This window comes from Benincasa hispida, chromosome 3 (assembly GCF_009727055.1).
Source record: "Benincasa hispida cultivar B227 chromosome 3, ASM972705v1, whole genome shotgun sequence".
Lineage (NCBI taxonomy): Eukaryota > Viridiplantae > Streptophyta > Magnoliopsida > Cucurbitales > Cucurbitaceae > Benincasa > Benincasa hispida.
In genome coordinates, this window is record NC_052351.1 from 10,086,081 (window position 1) to 10,105,165 (window position 19,085).

At 34.4% G+C, this 19,085-nt stretch overlaps 1 protein-coding gene across 1 annotated transcript; it reads right to left on the minus strand.

Annotated features, from left to right (window-relative positions):
- Positions 1 to 103: 103 nt before the first annotated feature.
- LOC120072677 lies at positions 104 to 5,029 on the minus strand. Its single transcript, XM_039025118.1, has 4 exons — positions 4,648 to 5,029; positions 4,045 to 4,213; positions 1,346 to 3,796; positions 104 to 1,252 (listed from the first exon to the last, which is right to left on the minus strand). The coding sequence occupies exons 1-4, from the start codon at positions 4,759 to 4,761 to the stop codon at positions 276 to 278; spliced, it is 3,711 nt and encodes a 1,236-aa protein (XP_038881046.1). The 5' UTR covers positions 4,762 to 5,029; the 3' UTR covers positions 104 to 275.
- Positions 5,030 to 19,085: the final 14,056 nt, after the last annotated feature.

Here is a 19,085-nt window from a genome sequence, read left to right on the forward strand (position 1 = left end):
TCCTATTTGTTAAATTTACCATCTTCTTCGTCCTTTTCATTGGGAAATTTAATTAATGTATTTTTCTTGAGCTTCAATTTATTATGGATGAAAAAGAAGTTAATGGAAGAATAATTTCATGCTGGCTTGCTTATCATAATTATTACAATTGCCGAATGATGATTGAGATCAATGATGGTACATTTTCAAATGACAATGGACCTATATGAAGAAATTACATGAAAGAGGCATTCAATATCTCACACAATTTGCTTTCTAGGCATCAGGGTCATAATTTAATTTGATACCAAGGCATTCAACTTCTTTTCATAGAGTTTGGCTCGTCGCAAGGCATCCAAGGCCTCGGCTTGCTTTCCCGAACGTTTCAAGTTCACTGCCTTCACCTTTTCTGCTTTGATACGTTCCTCCAATTGACTTCTTTCTGTATTTTCCATCTTATCAGTGATGACTTTTGGTGGAGGCTTTAATGTTTCTTGTCCTCTAGATATGCTCGGAGTTGGATCTTCCAAACCAATAGCTCTCAAAGCAGAGAGCAGTTGAGGATCGAGAAAATCCTCAACACTTACATCTCCTACATGCTCTTCTCCACTCGCAGATAATTTTGTAGACTCAGTTAATTGCTCTAACTGAGTTTCAATGGCCTTGGCCTTTTCAAACTCTGCATCGGCTTCTTGTGTTCTACCCTCTCTACGAAATTTCAAAGCTTGTCGTTTGTGCTTGAGTGACTCCTGCTGCAACTTGAAGCGGTCACGAGCAGACATTGGTTTCTGTTCCACAGTTGATGGGCTAGACTGCTTCCGTTCAGGTGATGGTTTCTGTTGCACAGTTGATGTGCTAGATTCCTTACGGTCAGGTGATTGCACATTGCTTGGGGAAATTAATGAACCTTTTGAATTACTTTGAACCTCACCATTGTTTTCCTCAAGAGACTTCTCCAATAACTTTGCCTGTCGAAGTTCTTCTCGAGCTTCTGACAGTTTTCCCTCTCTCTTTAATGCGACTGCCTTCTTCTTGCGGGCCAAAACTTCTTGGTGCAGAGAACTTTCGCTGCTCTGAGAATTAGAGTCCTGGAAGTTGTCTACTTGGTAACGTTGTTTTCCTTCATGGTGAACTACATTGTCTTGGTTTCCGATGCTAAAATGATCTTTGTTAGTAACAGTAGAAAATGCCCGGAGTCCATACTCCATGGAAAGGCCAGAATTAGTCGACACATCGGAGTGAGGGATTGATATGTCACCTTGGCGTCCATTACCTACATGAAATATCCAATTATTTACGGTCAAATATGCATTCACATTCTCACAAGGTTGATAATTGCAACTAAAAGCTTCAGTAGCTCTCTTACCTTCCAGAGAATTATTTCTACTTGAAGTACCTTCACTGAACAAGGCTTGAACGGATGGTACTTTGTCCTTCACTTTCAGACTGTCTGCAGCTTGTACTGATACATTACTTACCTCCTCCACATGCTTCAAACGGTCTTGCGATTCATCTCCTTCCAATACAACTTTAGTTTTGTCATCCTCAGCAGCATCAAGCACAACTTCTAGTTTTGGAGTGTCCACTTCATCCATTAGGATCTCCAACACCTTTGCCTTTCTCAAGACTTCATCAGCCTCATCAATGTCTCCTTTTCTTCTAAAGGTAAGTGCCTTTCTTTTCAAATTTAAAACCTCTCTCTGAATTTCGCTTCTACTTCGTGGTGCAACAACATTTATTGTAGAAGATTGGTTACCAGATGGTTTTGGATACTCTTTAACTGGCTTGACCTGTTTATTTACCGGTTCAACATCATCACCATTCCATCCCAAATTCTGTAGAACAGATAACAATGTTGGGTCGTTCATATCTTCCTCTGTGACATCATCATCACCACCTTGTTCGACCAACCTTCCAGAAGGGGATTTGTGAAAGTTCTCTTGGTTCCCACTATATGCAGTTCTAACTCTATCCCTACTTTCTATCTCCTCCATCTCAGCCTCTAAGTCTTTTGTCTTTAGCAGCACTTCATCTGCTGCCTCAGTCTCCCCTTGGCGTCTAAGAGAGAGAGCCTTTCTTTTCAATCCCAAAAGTTCTCTCTGGACTTCAGCTTTACTTCTTAGTGGCCTAACTGTGTGTTTAGGAGCATGATTTGCAAATAACTCATTTGGCTCCACAGGAAGCAAATCATCTTGTTTAGAGGGCTTTGAAGGGCCGAATTCATCATCTTTGTCAGTCCAACCTAAATTTTTAAGAGCGGAAAGATACTTGGGGTCATGCATTTCTTGATCTGTTACATCTTCAACTACTTCCACATCTAGGAAATTTCTATTGAGATCCTTACTCCCAACAACAACACCAACACCAACACCCAACTCTGTGTTCCCCCTTGAAGCTTCAGCTGCTTGTTCAAGTTGGTTCTCAAGGACCTTGCATTTGTTCAATTCTTTTTCTGCCTCGTCCAACCTTCCTTCCCTTCTTAAGGCCAGGGCTTTCTTTTTTATAGCAAGAAGCTCTTTCTGAATAGCTAATTTACTTTTCGAAGGAAGTTTAGGAATCATGACTTCTGTTGTTTCAACACTGCCACCGCCTGAAACATGACTATCCTCTTGAGAGCCATAGTTTTCAAGGTCTCTCTCGAGCATCTTTGCTTTCTTAAGCTGCTCCATAGCCACTGCAATATTACCTGCACGCTTTTGATTAACAGCCTCTCTTTTCAAGGAAATTATTTCACTCTTTATTGATTCCCTGGAACCAGAAGAAGGTTGGGGCTGAATGCTTTCAGTGTTATTGGAATCCTCAGTCCATCCAAGTGTTTCTAAAGCAGCAGAAATTTCTGGATCTTCCATGTCCTCATCTGTCACTTCAAAGTTGATGTCAGAAATAATAGAATCAGCAGCCCCTAAAAGGTTATCAAGATCAAAATCAAGATTCTCCTTGTACTGATATGAAATATCTTCATGCTTATTATCATCCAAACTCCGCACCAATGCAGATAGCTCATCATCTGACTCCTCCTCAGCTCCAGCCAAGAGCTCTTGTTCTTCAAGCTGCTTTTCTAAAACTTTAGCTTTCTTAAGTTCTTCCTTGGCTTCTGTTAGCTTGCCTTCACGTTTCAACATTAGAGCTTTTCTTTTGTGAGCAACAACCTGGGTATTATCAATGCTATGAACACTCTTAGCTTTGCCGGTCTTTTGTGAGACCCCCCTAAGAAGAGAAGATAGTTCACCCTCTAAACTCATTGTAGCTGATTTTTTATCCTCAGCATGGAGATCCATATCAGACCATCCAAGTTCTCTGAGTTCAGCATTAAGGTCATGCTTTTCATTACTACTTTGTGGACTAGGCTTCATTTTCCTACCAGATTCTTTAGAACCGCCAATATCTTGGTCTTCACCTGCATTACTGGAAGTTAGAGCTTTTCTACGGCTTCTTCTAATGGAAATTTCCAAAGCGTCAGCTTTCCTCTCGAGTTCTTTTCCTCTCTTAAAAGTTTTTAATGCTTCCTCAGATTTACCTTCTCCTTTAAGAACTTTATATTTCTTTTTTTCATCTAAAGCTTGCTGGCGCAATTGCTCCGGACTACTAGATTCCATTTTATTCTCTAGATGATCAGTTAAACTACTGGATGCCTCTCCTTCCCCATCAAGGTCTATGAACTCTTGAGTATTTGAACTCTGTACACCAGTGATAGTCCTTCCCATTGTAGAAAAACTGTTGCCATTTGATTCTTGCACTGATGATGATGATTCCTTTCTATCACTACTAAGAATCTTGGCCAAAATGTCATCCTCAGGCTTTGTTGACTTCAAGCTACCTACATGATAAATGGCAACGATACAACCTTTTCATAAAAAACAAAACAAAACAAAACAAAACAAAACAAAAAGAGACTAAGATAGAATGGAATCAATAATGATGGAAGATGTTATACGTGGGTATGGTAAGAGAGTACACTCTGTGCCTAACATACACAAAAGAAAGAGTAAGTAATTTATGTCGATGAATTACGTAAAATGACTAGCAAAATGATAAACTCATAGAACAATTGGCTTCATGATATACCTCTTCCAGTTCTGCTTTTGTGTCCATGCCGAAGCTCAAACCTTGCAGCTTCTTCTAGCTTCTTGCAAGGTTCGCATATGCGCACAGGAGAATCACCTTGTCCACGCAGAACCATTCTATGCTGCGTGCAACTGTTGCAAAATATTCCCCCACACCTCCGACAATGATGCTGAAAATCCAGAATGCATACGGATCAAAATAATTAACAAGTGCTATCAGCTATCTTCAACAGTCTACACAGTAGTTTAGATTTTACTCCAAATTTTGAATTCCTTATCAAGATAGTCTTGTTTATTAGAGAACCCCAATCATGATTCACCAGTCATCTTGATTTTAACCCTAGTGCTGTTGTCCAATCAAAACCAAGACAATCCCTCACACTTCTATACAAAGAAACCGTACACTTTGAGGAACAAAATTTGGATTCATTATTTCCAACTAAGTAAAGAATAAAAGAATCGCCCACACGGCAGAGCAGAATAGAATTAATCAAGACGTTAGACGATACGATCATGATGACCTACACACACCTACTTGAAAAGAAAAGAAAACAATTTAAAGATGCACTATGAAGAAAATCAAAGATTAAAAGTAAAATAAGACCTTGCGATTGATGAAGGTGAACTGAGACGAACATCCTTGACAATGAGAAGCATCCACCACCCAGTTGTTCCCTCGAAGAGATGGCCTAGCCGGCAATCCGATCTTCTCCAACATCTCGGCTACCGGAGGTAATTAAAATCCGAATGATATCAAATAAATGAATTCAAAGGAAAGATCTGATTAAAGCCACCGCTTCGAAGATCTTCAATTTTGCTTCACAGTCGGGGCGTTCGATTTCTCAGACTGGAAATTGATTGAGTTTAGAAGTTAGATGAAAAAGTGTTATCAGAAAAAGGAAATTGTAGAACCGAGAGGCCGTAACGACGACTATGGACAATGGATGGAAGTAATTCCGGAAGGTGAAGGACTGGCGACGACGCCGTATAGAACATTGTGACACAATTCTATTGTTGACGGCTTAATTGACGCCGTTTCATTGTAAACAGACGTATATGGGCCTCGAAAATGGGCCTCCACCTTTGCAAATGGTCCACATGGGGAAGAAAGCGATATTGTATTATTTTTTGATGTGTTTGAAATTCATTTTTAATCGGTCTTTCAATAGAAATTATAGAATTGATCATTAACCCAATGAAGATTTATATATATTTGAGAAAGAACCCAATGAAGGATAATTAACATATATATTTCCTGGACTTTAAATATATGATGCAATGGATTAAGATATTAAGTCAAATTCATTGCTAAATAAGGAAAAATCTATTTTAAAGTGGAGAGAATATAGAATAAAAGTTCTAAATTCAAATGATAAAAATAAGACATTTAACTAGTAAATAATAAAATAATAATTAAACCGTCATTAATTTAAATTAATAATCAAATAAATATTAACTAAAATAATACACTAATTATCTACTCATTCTCATCATCAATATATACTTATTACTCCCATAATAAAATACATTTGAATGAATTATACTCAAGGATCGATTAGAATCTAATTTGTCATCAATGTGAGTATAACTAATTAATTAAAGCATTATATCATTAAACATATATATGTGCTTGTGTGATCTTGAGTATATATAGAGGTCCTATACCTTTAAATTTACCATAAACCAATTTTATCCTTCACCAATGATTAGGATTAAATTAACGCAAAAAAAAAAAAAAGAGTTAAATTGAAACGTTTAAACTAAATTGAAGAAAATAATGATAAACTAAAACGCAACTCAGATATTATAATATAGAAATAGATTGTAAAATGTATAGAAATGGTTCTTAATCTTCAAATGGCAGAAATTCTAAATTTAAACTCCTCACAATTCAGAACTGTGTGGACATATAAGGGACGAAATAAAGAAGTTAAGAGTTGATTTGATTATCTCCAATTTCTCCCATGCCACTCATTAGTTACTAGGGACGTAAAAAATAAAACTGTGGAAAGGGCCTAGACATTCGAATGGGCATGGAGCTTCAAAGACACCCATTCTATTCCCTCCATCACTTTCCAACTTTTTACTATTTTTTTTTTTGGACAGTTGCAAATATAACATTAGACCAAAAATATTAACAGATATAACATAATATAAAAAAAGTTATAAATATGGTCATATTTAAATAGTGATAGACTATATTATAGGCAGGGGTATATCCGTGATAGACCATATAACTGGTAAAAGTCTATCAACGATATAAATGTATCGCTGATAGACTTGTTTATATTTGCAATTTTTTTTCAATAACGTTATACACTTGGTTATCATTCCTAAAAATGTTACCAATTGTAATTACTCTTTTTTTTTTTTTTTTCATGTTCCTTTTTCATTCCTCTTCCTTCCTAAATACTTATTAGTTATTCCTCCCTTTTTTTATTTCTAAATTTAAATTCACAAACTTTTCTTTCAGTTTTATTTCATTACATTTTACTTCAATATATAAAAAATTATTCATGCTTATCTACAAGAGATTATTAGAGGGATTGTTGCAATGTAATAGATTGTTTTGAGATATCATTTTAGTCCATATACTTTAAAAAATGTTGAACTTTTAGTCATTATTAATTTTATTTTTCTCTTTTAATAAATATTAAATCTAGTCCCTTGCTAGATTATTATTTATTATTGATTTTTGTTTGAAAAGAAAGTTATTATCTATTTTGCATTTTAACTATAAATTTTGTAAACATTATTTATCATTTTGCATGAAATTATTCTTTATTAATTAATATTGATATAAATAATATACCAAAATAGTATTTTAAGCGTAAAAAATTATCAAATGTATTTCAAATCTCATCTAATAATTTTCTCTAATTACCGTTCGAAAGTTACCACGAAGCAAAGAAGTACAACTCTAGAATTGAAGACATAAGTGTTAGCATAAATTCTTAATATTATATTGAATAGATAAATCCTAGGATCATTCATGCCAAATTGTCAAAAATAATATACCGGATTCCATTGCAAAGTTGATGATAGTTTCAAGATGATGACGACGTCAAGATGATGATGGATGACTATGGTCTTCCTCAACCAAGATTCTGAATGTCATTAGTGGGATCTCTCTCTAGATGAGATTCAAGAAAGACTGACTTATTGTTTTGGTATATTGGGGACCATAGCCATAAGGTCTCTTTATATACTAATTCAATTAGGGTTCCCATTAAATCCTAATTAACTAGGAATAGGCTGCTTCAACCCATTAAGTCTATATTAAACCCATTAAGTCTATACTCAATTAAGAATCTAGGGCCTTAATTAATCAGATCACAGAATAGGGCCCAATCTAATAAAATAACCCAATGTGATAAATTATTAATCCACATACATAGCCCATACTTTAATTAAATATATTATTATTTAAATATGTCTAACAATCTCCCACTTGGGCTATGTTTATATACCTGATATAATTAAATCACATAAACCTTAAGCGCGCATAAACAGGTTATTTCAATAATAGAATTCCCCTTTAGTTCAACCTGGTTCATCTCCTATATTAGCACTGAATCAAGGAAGCTTTCGTCACTATCCTTGTAACTAAACCTTCCTTGATCACCAATTCGAATACATTCAATGACATAGATCAAGTATAGATGGATAGCATGGAAACTACATGCAAAGTGATCTAGAACATGCCTGTTTCCAACTAGTCTAAATTCCTTAATGAGATCATTCTCAAAAACTTTATGCTAAACTGCATGCATGATAAACGAGTTTAGATAATAAAACATAAACCATCAACTTTATTCTATATAGAAAATAAACAAAATAAGGTCAAAGAACATCCTCAATAACAAACTCCTACTAAACCATGAAATCATAAAAGTGACTAACACCCATGTGAGCAACATGCTCATGAAAAACTTTAGGTGGTAAACATTTAGTCAATGAATCTGCCACCATAGAGTTTGTTCCTATGTGTTCTATCAAAATTTGATCATTATGAACTCTTTCTTAACAACCAGAAACTTCACATCTACATGCTTTGACTTCGTATTGCTTCTGTTGTTGTTGGAAACATCACTACCGACTTATTGTCACAAAATAATTTTAGTGGTCTTTCTATGCCAACCACTATCCGCAACCCAGTGACAAAATTTCACAATCATATTCCATGATTGGATGCCTCATAACATGCTATAAACTCTGCAACCATGGTAGAAGAAGCCATAAGTGTTTGTTTAACACTTTTCCAGGATACAACTCCTCTAGCCAATATGAAGATATAGTCTGAAGTGGATTGTAAAGTGTCTTGACATCCAGCATAATCAGAATCAGAATACCCAATGTTCTCCAAAAACTTCTGATCTTCGATAAGTGAGCATATAATCTTTTGTTCTTTGTAAATACCTCATAACCCGTTTGGCTACTTTCCAATGATCCATCCTCGGCTTACTCAAATATCTGCCTAACACTCCAATTATGAACGCAATATATGGACGCGTACATACTTGAGCATACATTAGACTTCCAATGGCCGATGTATAGAGAACCTTCTACATCTCCTTAGTCTCGAGTATGGTCTTGGGGCATTGACCTAAATGAAATTTATCACCTTTAGCGATCGGGGTATCTCCCAGTGCACAATCTTTCATGTCAAATCTACTCAAGATCTTTTCAATGTAATTATTTTGTGACAATCTCAAAATACCTTGAGAACGATCTCACAGTATTTCAATTCCTAATATAAAATAAGCATCACCAAGATTCTTCATCTCAAAATTCCTTTTGAGAAATCTCTTAGTGTCATGCAATAAACCTACATCATTACTAGCTATGAGTATGCCATCGACATATAACACCAGAAAGATTGATTTAAAACCACTGAACTTGTGATCTACACAATCTTCCACTATGTTTACCTTAAAACCAAAGGATGTTATCACTTCATGGAATTTGTGATACCATTGACAAGAGGCTTGCTTGAGACCGTAGATGGATTTCTTCAATTTGCATACCATAGACTTTGAATTACCAGACACAATTTTTTCTGGTTGCACCATATAAATCGTCTCATCAATATTCCCATTGAGAAACGCAGTTTTTACATCCATCTGGTGTAGCTCTAAATCAAAGTGAGCTACCAGTGTCATGATTACCCTAAAAGAGTCTTTTGATGAAACCAGAGAGAAAGTCTCTTTGTAATCAATGCCTTCCTTTTGAGTAAAACCCTTTGCAACAAGACAAGCCTTATATCTTTCAATAATGCCATGTGAATCCCTTTTGGTTTTAAATATCCATTTACAACCTATGAGTATCACTCTTGATGGCAGTTCGACAAGTTCCCAAACGTCATTGTCTTTCATGGATTTTATTTTCTCTTCTATAGCACTTATCCACTTTTGAGAGTTAGAACTTTGTAAAGCTTGTTGGAAGTTGATTATCATCTTCCATTATGCCCACATCATCCTGATGTTCTTGAAGAAACACAATGTAATCATCTAGAATTGCACTTCTTCTCTCTCTAGTAGATCTTCTAAGTGGCACTTCTTGAGGTTGTTGAGTTTGAACTTCAGGTTCAACAACGGGGACTTCAATTTTATCTTGTTCTATAATTGGTTCAATAATGAAGTCAGGAATTGGAGCCTGAACATCATTTATAATCACATGAGGAAAAGAAACCAATTTCTCTTCAAAGACAACTTTCCTTATGTTATCTTCCCCCCAAACTCAATATCCTCAAGGAATCTAGCATTTCCTGTCTCAAACAATGATCTAGAAGTGGGATCATAAAATTGAAACCCCGAGAGAGCTCAGAATACCCAATAAAATAGCAACTAATAGTTCTTGAGTCCAATTTTCTTTCATTGGGCCTATAAGGCCTAGCTTCAGCTGGACAACCACAGATGTGAAGATGCCTAATACTAGGCTTCTTTCCTGTCCACAACTCATAAGGGGTTTTGGCTACTGCTTTACAAGGTACCCTATTAAGGATATATGCTGCAGTCTTTAGTGCCTCACCCCAGAGGGATTCTGGTAGAGGAGAATGACTAATCATACTTCTTACCATATCCTTAAGTGTTCTATTTTGCCTTTCCGTTACACCATTCATGCTGGGTTTGCCCGACATAGTATATTGTAGGAGGATTACACATTCCTCTAGGTATTTGGCAAAGGGCCTTGGACGTTGTTCACCTGATCCATCATATCTACCGTAATATTCACCACCACGATCAGATTTGACAGCCTTAATTTTCTTTCCAAGTTGAAGTTCTACTTCAGCTTTGAAAGACTTGAAAACATCCAAGGATTGAGACTTCTCATGAATTAAATACAGGTACCCATATCTTGAATAGTCGTCTATGAATGTAATAAAATATTGTTGCCCAATCCAAGAGGCCGTAGGGAATGAAGCACAAATGTCTGTATGTATTAGTTCTAAGATGTCTGAGTATTTTTTGGCACTTAATTTTCTTGTGTTTGTCTGTTTTTCCTTAATACATTCCACACAAACATTGAAGTTACTTAAATCAAGGAAATCAAGAATTCCATATGACACAAGTCTCTGAATTCTCTGTTTAGAAATGTGACCTAAACGCTTGTGCCATAACATAGTAGAATTCTCATTTAATTTACACTTTGTATCACATGAATTAGATAACAAGATCTTTTTAAATGAAGCATATATAGACTATCAATTAAAGAATCGGTACCAATAAGCTTAGAATCTTGAAAAAAAATAACTTTATTATTTTCAAAAGAACAAGAAAAACCAAATTTGTCCAAACTGGAAATAGAAACTAAATTTCGTCTAAATGATGGTACAACAAAAGTCTCATTCAGATCCAAATAACATCTAGTTTTTAAAAGTAATCTAAAATTTCCAATAGCTTCAACTGGAACTGCTTTTTCATCGCCCACATAGATGAATCTTTCAGCATCACTTGGCGACCGATTCCACAGGAAACCCTGTATTGATATACTTATGTGAATAATAGCACCAAAATCTATCCACCAAGTATCTGTAGGTACAGAAGCTAAATTAACTTCAGAACAAACCAAAGTAAGAAGTTTACCCTTCTTTACACGCCACTTGGCGTATTTGGGACAATCTTTCTTGAAGTGATATTTCCTTTTGCAGAAAAAACATGGATTTTCAGTAGCTTGTTTCTTGTTTTTATTTTGCTGAGATGTCCTTTTTGTAGCATCCACAAATTTCCTTTTCTTCTTATCACGAGAGCCTGTTGCCAAATGAGCACTTTCTGTCCTCTCTCTTAATCCTATCTTCTTCTTGCACACATTGTGAGATAACTCATTGATACTCCATTTATCCTTATGAGTATTATAACTTATCTTAAACTGAGTGAATTGTGCAGGAAGAAAGATAAGTACCAGCTGCACGAGTAATTTTTCATTTATCTCGATATGAAGTGTCTTTAATTTACCTGCGAGATTGGACATTTCCATAATGTACTCCCTTATGTTTCCATTGCCCTTATACCCCATAGAAGTTAAAGAAGTCAAAAGACTACTTACCTACCCTTTCTCATTTTTAGCAAAATATTTCTCAATTTGAGCAAGGAACTTATTGGCATTTTCACTTTCCGTGATAGAGCCCTGAAAAAACTCTGGAATAGAGTGCCTAATGATCATTAGACACATGCGATTTGACCATTTCCACTTCTCTATATTAGCCGTATTTGACTGTTCTTTAGTAGAAATAGGTTTATCGATCCTTAATGCAAGGTCCAAATCCATATACCTGAGAAGTATCTCTAGGCTTTCCTTCCAAATCTTGAAGTTTGATCCATTCAACTTAGGGATTGAACTTAGATTTCCAGATATTTGAGTAAGACCAACTGAAACAATAAACAACAAAACATATGCTCACAACTAAAATATAACAAAATAATTTCACATATGTGGTGGGCCCCTTTAACAAGATACCTAACACAACATTGATGTCCAGCCTTTGGGCAAAAACAACAATTGTAAATGGTACTCTCAACGTAGTAATCAAAGTACTAACAATTAACTCTGTCAAAAAATAGTCTTTCTTTGGATCAACTATTTTTTATATGAGCAATCCTTATAATTGCCACATACTCATTACCATATGCATACTCACAATTTGGCCAAATAATTATCTTCTTTTGGACTGATAATTATCCATATAAATTCATGAATATGCACATCTTATATTTTAGAATTAAATTAATCTAGATAACAGAGGCTACTTTGATAACATATTATTTTGACCAATTCAATCGAAAATATAAGATATAATAATAGAATAATATTATTATATAAAAATAAAAGAGGAAGAACACCAAATAGCCTTAACCAATGTTCACTTAATAATTGCATACACATAATACAATTAAAGCGGCATAAACATGTGAATATCGCCAAATATCATCAATCAAATTTAAATTTAAATTCACCAAAATATCAATCAAATTTAAATTTAGTCCACAACATGATCAATAAATCTTGAATCCACAACGTGATTAATCAAATTTAAATTAAATCCACAACATGATAAATCAAACTTAACTTAAATTGACAATATTTTCATTCAAATTAAAACTGAATTCACAAAATTATCAATTAAAAATCTTGATTTTAAATTCACTAAATTATCAATAATTAAAATCAATAATCATCGGCAAGATCAAAGAAAAACTGCCGGTAAAATCAAATAGATTGTCTTATTCCCAATAGATGTTAGATTGGAAAAATTGGATCGATTAATTATTAACAATATTGATTAATCAGTTCTTTGGACTTGGATTTACCGAACTCATCGATTAAAAGAAGAAAAAAATTGTACAAGAACACAAATTGACTATCCAAGAACTTGCATAAATTGCGAAAAACAAAAAAAAAAAAAATTGAAATAAAAATTGTGTTCATGCCAATTTTCGATCACATTAAAATGTTAAAGAACACAAATCACATTACAAAAGAACACAAATCCGTATGAAAAAATCTGAACATTCAGTAAAATTGTGTTCAACCTTTTTTTTTCTTTTTCTTTTAAATAATCTTTAAATTCTTGAACCAAAAATCAAAATCCCAATGGAAAACAAACCTAAACCAACAATCCAACATAAAATTCATGCTCTGATACCACTTGTTAGCATAAATTCTTAATATTTATATTGAATAGATAAACCCTAGGATCATTCATGCCAAATTGTCAAGAATAACATACCGGATTCCATTCCAAAATTGATGATAGCTTCAAGATGATGATGGATGACTATGGTCTTCCTCAATCAAAACTCCGATTTCCCTTAATGGAATCTCTCTCTAGATGATGGGATTCAAGAAAGACTGAGTGCTTATTGTTTTGGTATATTGGGAACCATAGCCCTAAGGTCTCCTTATATACTAGTTCAATTAGGGTTCTCATTAAACCCTAATATACTAGGAATATGCTTCTACCCATTACCTCCATACTCAATTAGGAATCTAGGAACTTAATTAATTAGATCATAGAATAGGGCCCAATCTAAAAAAATAATTGTGATAAATTAATTATCCACATACATAGCCCATACTTTAATTAAATATATTATTATTTAAATATGTCTAACAATAAGTTTTTCCAATTTTGAATTTTGACCCATTTTCCCACCCAGCGAATTGAATCCAGAATCAACCTTTTCTTCATCTTCCTCCATCCCTCATGCAATCACTCTGTACACCATAAAGCTCTTCTTAACCCCACATCTTCTTCATTCATCGCAATAGATTCGAAGGATTTTCCACTTGTTGCATAAGTTAACGCACCATTAAACCCATTTCTTAAAATTTGGCAAACTCCACAGTTGGCCAAATTGTATAGGATCTAAGAGCCATCTGCGACTACTAATGACAAAGCAACCATTGTGCCATGGAATCTCAAGAGTTCGTTTTCATCGACTAAATCTTCTGCTTGAAACCCAGATCATGAACATGATATATATCAAGTTCAACATGTTTTTTCTTAGAGTGTAAGACACGATCATACTCAAATGCACTGCATTGAGATTGTCACACCACAAAATAGGAGGGTGAGATAAATCAATACAAAATTACATCAAAAGAGAACGAATCCATACCATTTGAGTAGCCACAAGGGAAAGTCACTGGTAATCTGCCTCCATGTTGGAACGAGATATAATTGACTGCTTCTTGGAACCCAAGTAACCAAGTTCCCACCAAAGAAAACACAAAACTCAGAAGTTGATTTTCAATCATCAGGATCTAATGCCCAATCAGCATCAACAAAACCATAGAGTGCTAAATGAGTTGTGCCTTTAAGCAATAAGCCATGAGATAAAAGCACCCTTTAAATAACACAAGATATGTTTAACCAATTGCCAGTGGGAAATAGTTGGTGAATGATTTCAGATGTGCAAGAGTAACATATTGCCCAACGACACTTCTATACGTATAAGGATCATCAAATTTCTCACCTTGATGAGCAAATGGTATAGGACCGCTTACCATAAAAGTGGCGATCAATTTAGCCTTAGCCATCTGAATACGATGTAATAGGTCCAAAATATACTTATATTGAGAAAGAAACATATCTCCAACTGTAGGATAAGAGACCTCAATCCCAAGAAAATAGCTAAGTTGGCCAAGGTCTTTCAAGGCAAAAGTGGAATGCAGAGATGAACTAAACCATCCAACTCATGAGAGAAGCAGCTTATAACAATAATATCATCAACCTATATTAAAACATAATTAAAACATAACAACAACTAGTCAAATTAACACAAAGCATAAGAAGTTCAAAACCGAAGACGATGTAAGCATGAACTCAATCGCTCATACAAGGCATAAGGGGCCTATTTCAAGCCATAAAGAGCTTTCTTTTGATGACAAACCAATGGTTGAGAACCAGAGATTGAAAAACCTGGAGGTTGTTCCATGTAAATAGACTCTTGGAGATAACCATGAAGAAAAATGTTATTAACATCAAACTGATGAATAACCCATCATTTCATAAGACTAAGGATTAAGAGAATTTGAATAGTGACAAGTTTAACAATAGGACTAAATGTCTCAGTATAATCAATATTAGGAGTTTGAAAAAATCCCTTGGTTATCAACCGAGCCTTGTATATAGATATAGAGCCATTCAAGCTTTGTTTAATTTTAAACACCCATTTACAACCGAAAATACCTTTATCAACAGGCTTAAGAACTAACATCCAAGTCCTATTTTTCAACAAAGCATTATACTCATCCTCTATGGCTTTCTTTCAATGAGGGTGTTTGAGAGTTTCCTTAACATCACAAGGTACATGTTGGATATAATCAATCAGGTAAACTTTAGGTTTAAAAATACCACATTAACTTCTAGTCATCGTAGGATGCGTGGATACCAAGGGTAGTAGCAGTAGGAGGAGCAGAAGTCATAGGAACAAAATTCACATTATGCTCAACATGGAAAGGAGATGGTGCATCGTTCGTAGAAAATATAAGGGATACCTCATTGTTAGAAAGGGAAAAATTAGCAGCAGCAGCACCCTGTAAGTTGTCATTAGAACACGTTTAAAGGATACACATTAGTAGGAGTTAGATTCTCAGAGTTTGCAAAAATTGGAACAGAGTTAGTGTTGGGTTGTATATCTTAAAACTCGTAGTTTGTAATGTCAAACATATTCTATTATCAATAAAGATGTTATTAATATTTATTCAATAAAATCTGTGTTGAATCTATAAATTGCACTTGTAATGACAAAATCCAATAAACTAAGATCCATGATTATTACATGAAAACTTGGACTTTATGTGGAGACATAAAGATGGATCGAATTCGAGTAAATAACCAAAATGGTCTATAGTATATGAATAAGGTTGGGTACCTTATTCTGGTAACACTATTGGATACAACCCACTTTGTATCTAGTACAAACGATGTGATCCTGAATCGTTCATGTGGAGACATGCGAGTGGAGGGGTCCTATGCAAAGAGTTTGTATAAGACCAGGACCAAGAAATAATTCACTTTTACTTTATAACATTGTTTACTGTTTAAGATTGACTGTTTCAAATCGATGACCTAGGTAACTCGACCTTAATCCTGAGGAAACTAGGAACTCTTGTTTATTCGAGATTATCCTTATATTTACATAGGTGAGATTTGGCTCAACAGCGTCGACTCAGTAAGCCTCTCATTTCAAGGGTAAGACTGGGTAGATAGCTGGGGACATAGACTGCAAGATGGAATTCATTCCTACCCATCTCTTGGGTAGTAGAGAGGTTGTTTTTAAGTACTGATTCCATGTCTTGAACAAGGGGCCCCACCCTATTGTTCATTAGAGGATTAGTGGGACTTAAGGAGCAAGATATAATTTCGGAGGTAAAACAGTATTAGACCCAATCGTTATTATGAACAACCAGTGAAGAGTCGACTTACTAATTATGGTTGAATCAAACGGACAAAAATATATCTAGTGAAAAGAGTGCAACCATCAAGCTATAGTGGTGTGTCTCGGTGGTTAACGAATATTGATTAATTCGGATTAAAGAGTTTAATTGATTAATCTCAAATCATTGAAGCTTATGATCTGTAGGTCCATAAGGTCTCTCTACTAGCTCATAAAAGATTAAACCTTGGATTAGAATATTGAGCGAATTTGAAATGTTCCAATTCAAAATTAGGGTTTGGAATTTGAAATGTTTAAATTTCAATTTAGGGTTTGGATAATTATATTCGAAATAATAAACATTTAATTTTGTCGTAATTAAACGTAATTGGAGAATTCAAAATAATTAAATAATGATTTAAATATTGATTACATGAATAAGGATCCATGTGTAAATTAGTTGTTTTATTAATTTAATATTTGATATTAAATTATTATTTAATTAATTTCAAATTAATTTCAAATTTAAAAAGAAAATTCAATTTTTGAAATTGAATTTAAGTTATATTTAACTTAATTTTAAATTAAATTTGAAATTTTGATATTTTTAGTGGATTTATCCCAAAATAAGATTTTAGTAGATTTTTCCACAATTCAACACCTAGCCTACTTCCTAAGTGCAATTTGAAGTGTCAAATTGCTGAATTAGTTAGTGCTTGCATGAGTAATCTGAATATATACTTGATTTATCAGATTTTGATGCATGCAATTTTGAATTTTTGAAGAGAAATTTTTTTCAAAATATTCTCTCAAAAAATCAACTCCAATCCACTCTCAATCCCTTTCAATTCAGAGTTCCACCACTTAAATCCAAGACTGAGAGTAGTAGAGAAGATTCTCTTGGTGGTCTAATCAAGAAATTGAAGGTCAATTTCGTGGACCTTGCAAGGATTAAGTGGAATTCTTCAAAGGTATACTTGTTGAAACCCTTTTCTATTGGTTTTTATTAGCATGCTTTATACTCAAATTAAGTGTAATTAGAGTGCTTAATGATTCTGTTAGCTTCCACTTTATGCTTGTTTACTCCATCAGTTAGACCGATCATTATTATGGTTCTGTGAGCGTGAATAAAAAACAGACGATATAGGAGAAACATATATTATGTCGGAGATATGTGAGGTTGAAGTGTGGGAAGTCGATGATGATGCATACGAAAAAGACAATTCATCGAATAAGACATGATGAAGAATATAAAGACGAACATTATGAGATAAACATGTATAATCCTTGTGGAAGTTACTATAATCAATGAATGTACAAGGAATGGAGCAAAGAGATAGTTTGTAAGTTTGATAAGGGTGCAAATATGGAAAACATTAACAACCAAAATTTCAAAGGGAAGGATAATATAGTCTAAGACCACAAAGCTTTTTTAAGGGACTAACATGATTAAGAGCAGGCGTAGGAAGGTGATTATGAGATAAATAGATATAGAAAAAACTTCATCCCAAAACTTAAGAGGCAAAGAAGCTTGAGATAAAAGGAGTCCCATGTCCATTATATTTTCGTGTTTTCTTTCAATGATGCCATTTTGTTGATGTCTGAGGACAGGTAATGCGTTCTATGCCATCTTGTGTTAAAAAAGGAATGAAAGGCTTAAACTCCTCACCCCCATCAGTTTGAAGTCTTAATAGAGAGTGGCCCAACAAATTTTCAACTAGAATTTTAAACTTCATGAATGCAGAAAAAGCATTAGATTTGAACTGAAGAAAGTAAATCCATATGTCTATAATATTGAAACCCATTGCGAGATAAAGTATGAGCAGGGCTCTATACATCACAGACAACAAGTTGCAATGGTTGAATATATGTAGTAATAGAAGATGTAAAAGGAAGAGCATGATGTTTACCTAAAGCACAAGCATCACAAAAGCTTATTTTATTCATACTTCCATTTGAATGCTTGAAATTTTTAAGAATAGATTGAATAATAGAGAAATGAGGATGGTCTAACCGCCTATGCCAAATATCAACAATATTAGAATAAACATCAACAGAATGTAAAGTGGAGACCGCGCTTGACACTTGAGAAGGGAGAAATGGTGAGGCAGACTTCAGAGAGGTAGAAGGAGATAGAGATAAATTAAAACAATATAGACCATCATAGAATAGCCCTTGGAGAATAATTTGGCCAGTAAGATGATCCTTCACAAAAAAAAGTAGGATGAAACTCAAAATAAATGTTGTTATCTTTCGCAGATTGAGAAACATTAATTAAATCTTTTGTAATTGAAGGAACATGAAGTAGATTATTTAAATGTAAGGATCGATTGGATGAATTTGAGGAAAGACAAGAAACAGAAACATAATGAAGAACCGACAAACTTGATCCATTTTTTGCATAGATCTAACTTTCGCCTCCATACTTAGATCCAGTGGATAGGTTATTGAGGTTGTTTGTTGATGATTCGTAGCACCAGAGTCAGGATACCAGTTGCTATCCACATTCAAATCAAAAGAGAGGCAAGTATAAATGATATAGGAGAGAAACTATTAACAAAAGCCGGATGGACATTATTATTAGAATAACCTGATGATGACGAGGTTGCCCTTGGAGAAAGGTATCGAATAAAGTATCTGTCTGCAGTATGCCCAAATTTAG